The sequence below is a fragment of the Orycteropus afer genome, unplaced genomic scaffold, assembly GCF_000298275.1.
Source record: "Orycteropus afer afer isolate SDZICR_OR568_19922 unplaced genomic scaffold, OryAfe1.0 scaffold00048, whole genome shotgun sequence".
NCBI lineage: Eukaryota > Metazoa > Chordata > Mammalia > Tubulidentata > Orycteropodidae > Orycteropus > Orycteropus afer.
Window position 1 is genome coordinate 11099256 of NW_006921635.1, and position 11738 is coordinate 11110993.

At 49.0% G+C, this 11738-nt stretch overlaps 1 protein-coding gene across 1 annotated transcript in view; it reads right to left on the bottom strand.

The window, feature by feature from the left end:
• The window catches only part of FBXO21 (F-box protein 21), a 61934-nt gene that overhangs the window by 29642 nt on the left and 20554 nt on the right, over window positions 1-11738 (bottom strand). Inside the window, exons 8-10 of the mRNA XM_007938201.2 lie at window positions 10677-10856; window positions 9792-9924; window positions 3377-3567 (exon numbers count right to left, since the gene is read on the bottom strand). Coding sequence (XP_007936392.1) covers window positions 3377-3567; window positions 9792-9924; window positions 10677-10856 — 504 coding nt within the window. The remainder of the gene's footprint in view (window positions 1-3376; window positions 3568-9791; window positions 9925-10676; window positions 10857-11738) is intronic.

The following is an 11738-nucleotide window of genomic DNA, read 5'->3' on the forward strand; positions in this document are numbered from 1 at the left end:
AAATTTTGGTCAATGACATGAGACAATGTATATGTGAACTGCTGTATGAAATGTGAATTTACTCTGTAAATCTTCACCCAAATCCTAATAAAAAATAAATAAATAAATAAAGATAAACACTTAATACACACTACCACATTGTCAGTAATAACAAACATTAATGTATGGGTGGATACAAAGGGAGGCAGGCTGAATGATCAGTTATGTCTAGGCAAAAGGGAATCTACCCAGAACCATATGTAAGTCTGGCAGATGATATTTCTACATACATACTTCTATGTGCTGTAAGAATGTCCACATACATAATAGAGCTAAGAGGGGCAGAGTTATAATAACTTAGTCACAGCCAACCACCCCCAGAGAGCAAGTTGTTGGGCCTGTGGGCTCAGAACCATGGTAGCAAGGGACATCAAGCTCAATTGGCATAACATACTACACCAAAACATTGTTCTACATCCTGTTGTTGTTGTTATGTGCCGTTGAGTTGGCCCCGACTCATAGCGACCCCTCCTTGGGTTTCTGAGGCAGTATCACTACGGAAGTAGGATTGCCCAACCTTCCTTCTGAGGAGTGGCTGGTGGGTTTGAACCGCCAGCCTTCTGGTTAGCAGTCAAGTGCTTTAGCCACTATGCTACCAGAGCTCCTGTTCTACATCCTACTTTGGTGAATAGCAACTAGGGTCTTAAAAGCTTACAAGTGGCCATCTAAGATGCAACAATTAGTCTCTCTTTGTCCAGAGCAAAGAATGAAGAAAACCAAAGACGCGTGGAAACAATTAGTCCAAGGGACAAGTGGACCATGCGAACCTCAGCCTACATGACCCCAAGACCAGAAGAACTAGATGGTGCCTGGCTACCACTGTCAACCACTCAGAAAGTTATCAAATAGGAGATCCTGGACACAGTGGGAGAAAAATGTGGCATAAAACTCAAAATCATAAAGATGAGGCTTATTGGTCTGACAGAGACTGGTGAAATCTCTAAGACCATGTCCCCTAGTCACTCTTCAGGCCTGGAATTAAACTCACTTCCACAGCTTCCAGGCAAACAACAGACAGGCATATAGGGTGAACATTTTACACCAGGTAGGTATACTCCTTAGACCAACCAACCATATGAGATCAGAAGGGCAGCATTTGCACAGGGAGAAAGGTAAGGAGGCAGGAATACATAGCCAAGGACACAGGGAAAGGGCAACCACAGGGAGGAAGTGGGAGGAGAGCTGTTACGCCACGGGGAATGTAACCAGTGTCAGAAAACAAAGTGTATGTGAACTGCTGTATGGAAAATGAATTTGCTCTGTAAACTTTCACTCAAATCACAATTTAAAGAAAGAGAAAGAAAGAAGAAATACCTTCTTGACTTAAGGGTAGATTTCTTAAGCAAGGCATTAAAATTATAATTCCTTCAGGAAAGACTACTAAATTTAGTATCATTGAGACATTAAAGGACTCTAATTCAAACAGTGGAGCCTTGTGGTGCAGTGGTTACATGCTCAACTGTTAAGCGATAGGTCAGTGGTTTGAACCCACCTGCTGCTCTGTGGGACAAGGACAAAGACGTGGTGATCTGTTTCTGTCAAGGTTTACAGCTCTGGAAACCCTGTGAGGCAGTTCTACTCTGTCCTAAATGGTCGTTGTGAGTCAGAATCAACTCAATGGTAATGGGTTTGGTTAATTCAGACAGACCACTAAAAAAATTATACAAGTCGGGAAACATGATCTATTTGATGACGTTATGGAATTGTTTAGTTTATAAATGTACTAACAGGATTTAAATGTACTTGAAAAGACAAAGAGCCCTTAGCTTTTAAAGATACGGACTGCAATAGCTACGGATGGCCTGACCTCAAGATCTGCTTCAATTCATCCCAGAGAGGAGAGTGAAGGGCGGAGATGAAATGAGGCCGGTTGTGTGACCTGTGACAGTGCATGTGGACAGTGGACGATGGGAACATGTTCTGGTCACTGCACTCCTCTCTCCACTCTGACATACATTTGAAAATTTCCACAGTAAAGCTGAGGACAGAGACTGAACATGTAACTGGGAAAAGATCTTCAAAGCTTATACTGGCATAGCCTGGTACCTAAAGAACGACTATAAATCAATAAGGAGAAAACTGTATGCCACACAAACTAGCCACACGCCCCATGCTGGAAGAGATGCTCAAAGAGCAGCTCAAACTCCAACAGCAGTAAACACAAGACCCTCAGCCAGCAGGAAACCGCCCATCCAAGCACCACGGACGCCAGGGGCAGTTTACTGCACATCATTATTTATTTACTTATTTATTCTGGCTTATTATTTAACTTTTTATTGTGATTTGAGTGAAAGTTTACAGACCAAATTTATTTTCCATACAATAATTTATACATATTTTGTTTCCTGACATTGATTACAATCCTCATAATGTAAGAGCTCTCTTCCTACTTCCTCCCTGTAGTTCCCTCTCCCCTGTGTCCTTCTTTCCTATGCATTCCTGCCCTCTGAGCTACCCCTGTGCAAACACTGTCCTTCTGATCTCCCACGGCTGACTGTTGTATGGAGTGCACCTCCCTGGTTAACTGCTCACCTTGTAGACCTGTCTATTGTTTAACTGAAAGTTAAGCCATGGGAGTGAGCTGAATTCCAGGTCTGACGGGCGATTTGAGGCCATAGGCTCAGGGTTGCACCCATCTCATCTGACCAAGAAGCCTGGTACACACATGTTTAAAGGCCTGGCAATAGCAGACACTGGTGAGAACAGGAATTCCTAGCCTGCTGGGGGGATGTCAATCAGTATGTCACTTTGGAAATGGTTCAGTCTGGCCAAGCCAATTGCTCAATTGCATACATATATTCTCAGACCTAGCAAACCCCAACCCACAACCCAGAGTCAAAGGAATATAGATTAGAGAGGAAGATGAAGATGTGACAAAAAATGCTCTTGCTTACACAGTTGATTCTATCCTCATGCCGAGGGAAGCCAAACCTTGAAAGGGCCCTGAAAAGCCTTACAGGCTTCTCCATCAGGGACACGAGCTGATTCTTAAACCAAAAGATTAACAGTCCAGTTCTGTGCCTCATCTTTCTGGTGGTGGACGTGTAATAAATACCCTAGGAAAGGTGCATAGCCATTTCCTCTAGTAGCCACTCCTCCTCAGAGCGTGTCAGCGGGGGTTCCCCGGTGGTCCTCGCCAGGCACCTGCCGTCCTGTGTGGCCACTCCTCCTTGAAGCGTGTCAGCGGGGGCTCCCCGATGGTCCTCGCCAGGCACCCGCCATCCTGTGTGGCCACTCCTCCTCGGAGAATGTCAGCGGGGGCTCCCCGGGTCCTCGCCAGGCACCCGCCATCCTGTGCGGCCACATCGGGAACAGACCATGGCCTGGAGCCACTCACCTCTTATGCTTCATGATGAGCCCAATGGAGTAGCAGACGTCCCTGTGCTTCTCGTCAGAGCGGAGCTTGACCTCCACGCCCACCTCCTCCTTTTTGCGCTCAATGTGCTCCAGTGTGTGCTGCACCAGATAGCCCACCGCCCCGTGCTGCCCAGGGTCAAGGGTCTGGATGTGCTGGAGGATGTCAAGCACCTTCAAGACAAGACAGAAAGACTAGGAGAGAATATTTTCAGTTAGGCCTTTTCTTTTTCATGGCCAAGGATTTAGGCCTATGCAACCTGAGAAAGGGTGGCAGGGACAGCTGTGCTCAGATGGCCTTGGACGAACAGACAAGTCTCCCAGGACTGTTTGTGGACAGACTCACCATGTCTGTGCACAGTCTGGAGGACTGGGGCAGGACACCAGATCTCAACCAGTGTGAATGGGAGGAATGATGTGGAAGCGGCACAGGGTACCGGAACAAGCAGGCAAGGGCCAGCCACTTGCTAGCAGTTTTGGGTCAGGTGATCTCCGAGAAGTTCTACCATTGCAGGTCAGTGTTGTAATTGTGGGAACCTTTCTTTTTCCTCCCCAATTACAGAAACAATTTTCACCTGGCACTCGTGAAGCGGGAGGAAAAAACAAAAGCTAAGATGCTTCAATCAAGATCAACAGGACGCTTGGACACAACTGCCTCAGTGCTGGGAAAAAAGAAAAGAAAGGGTCACGAGAGGGACCCAGAGCAATGCCAATCAGCGCAGTTTACAATGTTCTACTTGAAGAGCGAAGTCATGTGCATCTGGGTGCCGGAACCCGGGGGTTGTTTCAATGACTGCAACTCAGTGTGCACGTGGGAAGGTAAGCTGCTCACAGGGGGCAGATGCGTCTGCCGTCACATTAGACTGCTTCTACTCTAAGCACTACCACTACAGAAAACTAAAAACACAAATAATTTTTCTTTAAAGCCACAGATGTAGCTTCCATAAACAGCCCTGGTGGCCCAACACTGAAGTGCTCAGTTGCTAACTGAATGGTCCCATCTAGCAGCTCTGTCACAGAATGGCCTGCTGATCTGCTCCTGTCCAGAGACCCTAGGGGTCAGTGCTGCACTGTCACATGGGCCACTCTGAGTCAGAATCGATGGCACCTGAGGACAGTGCCATGGTCACAGCATTTAGCAGTGGGTCTCTGTCAGACGCCTGCCTTGAAAACGTGGCCTCCCCCTATTTACCGAGTCCTCAGAGACAGCATGGGGGAGGGGAGAGGACAGAAATGAAAGATAGTAGGAGATGCGCAGTGTGTGGCTGAGAACAGGGTGGACAGCTGGGCACCACGCTGCCTCCAACCCAACCGTCTCAGCTGGAATCCTGAGTCTCCCCAACTTGGGTCAGCAATGTCAGAACAGGCGGACAAAACAACCTGCTCTAGCCCCAGATCCGTCCGACCAGGTAGCTTCACCTTTGAATCAGTTTTTTCCTCATCAGATGGTGACTAACTGCCCCAGTGGCCTCCTGATACGTTCTGAGCCAGTAAGTGTGTGGACAATAGGTTGTGTGCAACCGGAGACAGTGTTGTTCCAAAGCCCAGTCGTGCCCTGGGACTGAGGTTTGCAGGGCTGTCTCCTTCACAGTGTCCTCCCCCTCGAAGGTCAGCAACACAGCCGAGGCCGACTTACGGAAGTGGCTCAGGCTCAGTGAGGTGGGTAACTGCTTCCTGTGGTTGTGAAGACATGGAGGGAGGACATGGACCCAGGTCTGTCTGACCCTAAGCCCTCAGTCTTAACGACTAGTAGGAGAACTTACTATAAAAAATTTCTAATACACAGCAATGAGCAGAGTAGTTGCGGTGTAGTAAATTACTTAGTGTGGTTTCTCTACCCATAAGTTTTTGTAAACTCCAAGGTGGGAACTGCTATTAGCAACTGAGGAGATCTTGATTTTAAAGTTGCCCACCTGGGTTATTTCTGTTGGGCGTGGCACAATACAATGTTCTGGGAGGTTCCCACTCTCTCTCACGTGCTTAGAGTTCTGATGCTGTGATTGGCTAGTTTGACCACCCTTCTAGGCTCAAAAGGAGGCCTCCTGGAGGCAGAACTCTCTCTCTGACTGCTGGTGGAGGAAGACATGGGGCCGAAAGAGACATACGCCCCTGAAAGAGACACGTGCTGCTGGGAAAGAGACATGCATTGCTGAGTGAGACACCGAGGGACCAGCACTGCTGGGAAAGAGACTGTGAGAGACTGTTGGCCAAGGGACGGTGGGCTGGGAGAGAGACTGAGCATTCTTCCTGAACTTGAGTTGTAGCCTGGTGCTTCCCTAATAAATCCCGTAATCCGTGAGTTCTGCATGGCCACTGCAGCGAATTATTGAACCCAGGAGAGAGGTGGTGGGGGCTTTGGGAAGAACGGTTGGTGAAAGGGCTGGAGGGAGGCAGCATGTCTGGCCTTGCAGTAATAGGCCTTGGGTTACTGCTGGTAATCTTGTCTTCCCCTTGTAGGGTTAGAGGAGGTCAGAACATGTGGCCTCCTTGCCGTTTTTGCAGTAGTATAACCCCCAGGACCCCAAATCCAATGCAAAAGAGCTGACTGATAGCCAGTCTCCATTGTCTTCCCCTTCCAGTGATCCACTTTCAGTCTGGGAGATGCTGACATGTGTCTTTTGTATCTAAAACCCTCTATGTGAACCCACAGCTTCCAGGGCCGGGCTCTGCAACGCAGCCTCCTGTGTGCCTCTCCATGGCTCGTTCCAGTCACCTCTCCCTGTGTCTCTGCTACATTCCACCCACAGCCTCCCACCTTTCCCAGCACTCCCACTGCAGATAAAGCAAAACTAACAAAGGGTAGCCCTGCAAGCACAATGAAGCCCTGAGTACAGAGTATCAAAAGAGAGAAAGCTCTGGGAGAAATCCCTCCCCGGCCCTTTGATGTGAACTCGATGGGGGAGAGGAGAGGACAGAGACAGAAGACGGTGGGAGATGCAGTATGTGGCTGAGAATAGGGGGGACAGCTGGGCACCACGCTGCCTCCAACCCAACCGTCTCAGCTGGAATCCTGAGTCTCCCCAACTTTGGGTCAGCAATGTCAGAACAGGTGGTCTCTCCATGACGCCCTGCCCTGTGTCTAGCCTAGGGGTCAGCACACTTCCTCTGTAAAGGGCCAGAGAGTACGTATTTTTGGCTTCATGGGTCATATGGTCCCTGACTCAACTGCTCGAATGTGTTAATAGAACTCAAACCAGCGGTACGCAACACATCAACATGTGGGCCTGGAAGTATTCCAACAAACTTAACTACAGAGACAGGTGGCTTCTGGCCAACGGGCAGTAATTTGCTGGTTCCCGCTCAGGCCTCATCCCCCCAGGTTTCCCCTAAGGATCTGCCTCCATGAAGAGTCATCTCTTCTGCTTTTGGGGCTTCAGTTTCCAGACTCTGGGGTGAGGGCAGAATCAATGCCCAATGCTCCACGCCACGTGCAGCCATGGGTCCCAGGCCACATCAGATTCATCACGTCCCAGACTGAGCACCGTCTCCTTCCCCTGGAGAGTCCTCAGCACCAAACACCCCCTCTGAAAGTGGCACAAGTGGCCTCCCTGGTTGGAACAGCTGGATATCCTGAGCCTGCTCCCTTACTGAGGCCAGTGACATTGTCACTTCCTTTTCATCCATTCACTCAGAACAAAAAATCGCTCTGGAGCACCTACTGCGTGCCAGGAAATGTGTGGAGAGCACGGGGAGTGGTCACAGTAAAGAACAAAACCGATGCGGCCCTTTCCTGAAGGAGCACATGCCTGACAGACAAGGATGGGTGAACAGGCAGCTCTAACACACCTCCAACAAGTCCTGGGAGAGGGGCAGTCCGGGACCCAGCCAGAGCACCTCACCCAGAGTGCAGGGGCCAGGGAAGGGATTTCAGAGGAGGCAATACTTGAAGCTGAAAGTTCAGCAAGAGCTGGCCAGGTAAACGGAGATGAGGAATAAGGAGACAGCTTCTAGGCAGACTGCAGTACACGCAAAGGCCCGAAGAAAGTGGGCACAGCAGACAGACGTGGCTGTGGCCACATAGAGTGCAAGGGGGCAACCCAGAAAGGAGGCAGCTGGGCAGGCAGGGCCGGGCCACTGAGAAGCTCGTCGGCCGCACCGAGAAGCAGGAGACTGAGCCACTGAGGGTGGTCGGCCTGTAAGCACCATGAAATCAGCACGTGTTGAGGTCACTCTGGCACCAAGGATAAAGTGGGTCAGAGGTTCTGAAGGTGAAGGGACGGACACCAAGCGGGAAGTCCAGGCCATCACCGAGGCCACTAAGTGCTGTTTACATGTGCTGACCCTCAGGTGTCTGGGAGAGGCAGCCACGTCCAGAGGTGTAAGAGACACTGGGCTCTATGGGCCTACAGCCCAGGGTCTGGGCAAGAGATCAAAGACTTGGGAGCCATCAACACACAGATGGTAACTGAAGCAAGGAGCACAGATGAGCTCGCCCAGGGAAAGAAGTCTAGAAACTACCCTGCAGTCGAGAGCCAGACTTGTCTAAGGGGCGGACAAGGCACCAACAAGAGTAAGAGAGCTAGAGACAGAGGCAAGGGGACAGCACAGGGAGTGCCCCAGGGCGGTCGAATCAGACAAGGCCCAAAAAGAAGCTACTGGATTGAGCATGAGCGGTCGGTGGTGTCCTTGGCAAGGAACGGTGCCAATGGAGGTGGGGTGGGAATGAGAGCACGGGCAGGACAGGGCAGTCCTCACGCATGGACAGCCTGTAAGAACGTAACTGTGCAGGGGAGGATGATAAGAGAGGAGCCGGAGGGGAGAGAGGGGAGGGGAGTCATGGGAGTTTTGGCTTTTTCACTTCCTCACAGATGGGAGAGACTTGAGTACATTTAATGCTGGCACTAAGACAAAAGAAGCAGGAAACTAAAGATCCAGGAGAAGGAACAAGGAAGAATTGTGTAGTCTAAGGAAAGGCGGGAGGGTTGGGATCCAGAGCGTGGGGGGAAGGGAAGTTTCCTTTGAGAAGTAGGAGGGGCTCCTTTTCTGCTGGAATCAATGTAGAGAAAGAAGGATCACAGATCACCATGGATCTAATAAGTGTGTGGCTTGGCAGCAGGAAGCAGGAAGAGCTCCTGCTCACTGCCTTCTTCAGAAACAGCCCTGCCGTAGCTTGCTGTACCACAGGGGTGAGAAGTGGGTGGGCTCTGGGACCAAGCTGCCTCAGCTGAACTCCTAGTACCTCTAAGAGTGCAAGACCCAGGCAAGGTAGTTAACTTGCCTGTGTCAACGTCTCTGCACTTTACAAATCATAATGAAATTCCTTAGCAAATCTGAAAGGTTAAAAGGTGACAGGAATTTGTGAATCCTATTATCTTGGTATCAAAACCAGATAGGTAACATGAAAAAATATGCTTGAAAAACCCTGGGCAACCGAGCCCAAAGCAGGTGGTAAACTTCTGCAGAGGGTCCAGTTATCCAGTGACTTCCAGTCACATGGGGGATGTGGGAAGACAGCTGCTTTCTAGGCTACTTCTCAGGTCTCTCTTTCAGATGGGAGCCCACGCTTTCTCCCAGGGCTGCTTCCCGCCTCAGAACTATTTCAGACGTCTGAAGCTATGAACTCAGGAGACAATGTAAACCAAAGCTATGTAGTCAGTCAGGGTATGTACTTCCCCGAGGAAGATTCAACCACTCTCCAATCACATGGGCAGCTGACTTTACACTGACATCCTTAAGAGTTTAGAATTACATTCTCTCCCCGAGCTGACTGACAGGGTCCTGGAGAAATGCCAGGGCGGGACAGTGACGCACAGGTGGCTCTGCACAGCACCATCCTGCCCAACTGCACGTACACATCTGCAGTGCCCCTAGCTCACTGGCGAGCATTTCTGAGCTCATGTGTGGCCCTCTGGAAGTTCCTGCTGCTGGCCAACGTGCACGTGAGAACATTCTCATGGAACATTCACTGGTTTCCAAGGACACAGCCAGTCCTTCCCTAGTCCTGTGGATGGACTTGAACACACCTGAAATCTGCACTTCCCTTACATATTGAAGTACACCGTATGGTCGTTTGGTTGCTGACAGCACAGCTAGGTGTTGAACACTGTCAACTCTGCTTGTTGTTGCTGAGTGAGGGAGACTCAGGGGAAAGGTATCTATCTGCAGGGCCTCAGCAGGTGAGTGGTGGGGCAGAGGCTGTGGCTTTCTGGTTCTGGATGTCCAAGGGGCCAAGCATAATGAGAACAGACAGTTCCTGGCAGTACAACCAGTTTTCATTAGAATTCAAGGAGACAGAAAAAATGTAACTGATGGGTCAAGATGGGGAGGCGGGAATAGATTTGTGTTTGTTCCCCATGTCCATAAAAGGACTAAGTGGGAACAGCCACCTTAACAGGTTAACATGAATCTAGGATTTCCCTCTCTATGGCAAGTATAAACTATCAAAGTAAGATAATTACCTTTTCTGGCCAGATTCCAAGGTGGAAGTAAAGCCTGGCTTGGAGGAGGAGAAGCTGCACCTGGTCCGGGTACATTGCCAGATACAGATCCAACGAGTCTCTCAGGAGCTGGTACGACTGATCGATGCCTTCCCTAGCAGGGCAAGAGGAAGCTTTGTCTTAGCCTGTTTGCTTTTTAGCCAAGGCTCCAATTATAAAAACTACTGACAGACACCCAAAGTTTTGATTCTGTTCAGCAAATAGTTAAAATGCTCTAAATAAGAACAACTAAAAAAATACAATGAATATAAATGCTGTTTCCCACTTTGGTGATGGGCACCTAATGAAGACATTAAGTGTTTTCACTAAGTAGTCACTTCAGCGTGACAGTATGTCATTAAAAATGAAGACTGATAGAGAAAACTATTACTACAGATCCTCCTCTTTCCCTTTTAGGGCAAATTTCCTTGGAATCTGAAGCCAGTTTCCCATTTTTTTTATGTGATTTTATTTAAATCATAGAAAGGTGTGAATTGAAAGATGACAAAGCATTGGACATGAGAACATCGTGCTTCCTAAAACAAACTAATGGCAGCCTGGAAGATTCTTGTTAGTGAAGAATGCTTTCAGTATTTACGAAGAAGAGGACCTGCCCAAATCAGTGGATAAAGATCTCAAAGAAAAATCACAGTGCATTTCAACTCTGGACAGCATTGTGCCCCTGGAAACAGTCCCTTTCAGTGGTGGGTGGATGACAGCCGTGGACATCCCAGCTATCCTACACAGTGCCCGCTAATCTGCTACATCACAGGGTAGCTGATGAAAGAGCGTTCTTTGTTAAGGCGACCCCAGCCCCTAGCGACCCCCCTCTCTCTGCACCACTGTCAGTGAGGCAGGCATGCTCACCGCTTTCCCAGGCTCAGCAGGTTCCCCACCATTCGCTGCAGCACCTTCTTGACGTTGACCACCCCGTACAGGGCTGCAGTCACATGCTGGCCGATCAGGTATTCACACTCCTTCACTGTCAGCTGCTTGCCTTTCCCAAAGGCATCAATGTAGATGTAGTCAAAGATGTCCAGGGTCGCCCTATGCAAAGAACACAGTCAGTTAGGCAAACCCCAGGGTAGAGCTGGACAATCTAGTACTTTAAACTCCTCGATCCAAGTAGCACAATTCAGAGGCTCTTCAAACAGTAACATTTCCACTTAGAGTAACAAGGCATTGTCCAAAGTTTAAAATCTGACCTTTTACACGTGCTCTGCTATGTAAAGACCACATTTTATAGACGTTTAAGAAACAGCACTGACGTGTGTTTATCTGATGCAGCCTTTTAGGGAGATTAATTTAAAACTCAGACCCAGGAGTATCTATCACAAGTTTGGATGTGAGAGCTGTTTATAGAATGCCTGCAGGAGTCCATGAATCCACAGAGAGCAGCAGGTAGCTGTCTGTGGATCTTGAAGATTTGGCACTTGGGTCTGCAGACACACTCAGCTCAGGCGGGCAAGGACCTGTTGGAGCCCATCCATGGCTTGGATTAAGAACCCTGCTCTAGCCCGTGGTAGGGCTGTTCACCTGGACTCAATCCCATTACTCCGCCATGGAATTGCTCTGCATGAACCACACCTGCACACTCTGTGGCTAGCCTGTGCTGAGCAGAGTGGTAAGGAACAGTCATATGAAGGAAGTTCTCACTGCATTACCAAGAGGGCTCTCTATGACGGCTAATGTACAGGGTTGGTTGGGTCTTCATTTCAGGGATAGCTGTGTTCTTTGAGCAACTGTTTTACTCTGATCTTAAATCCACAGCAAATCATGTAACATTCTGCCACTGCCAAAAAACCTCTCAATTTTCTACTTAAGTCACAACTGTAGCCAATCTTCAACAAGGGTGTGGGTATGACTTATATAAGCAGTTCCAGAAGTAAGCAGTGCACTCCAACTCTTTTTATGAGGCTAGGGTCACTT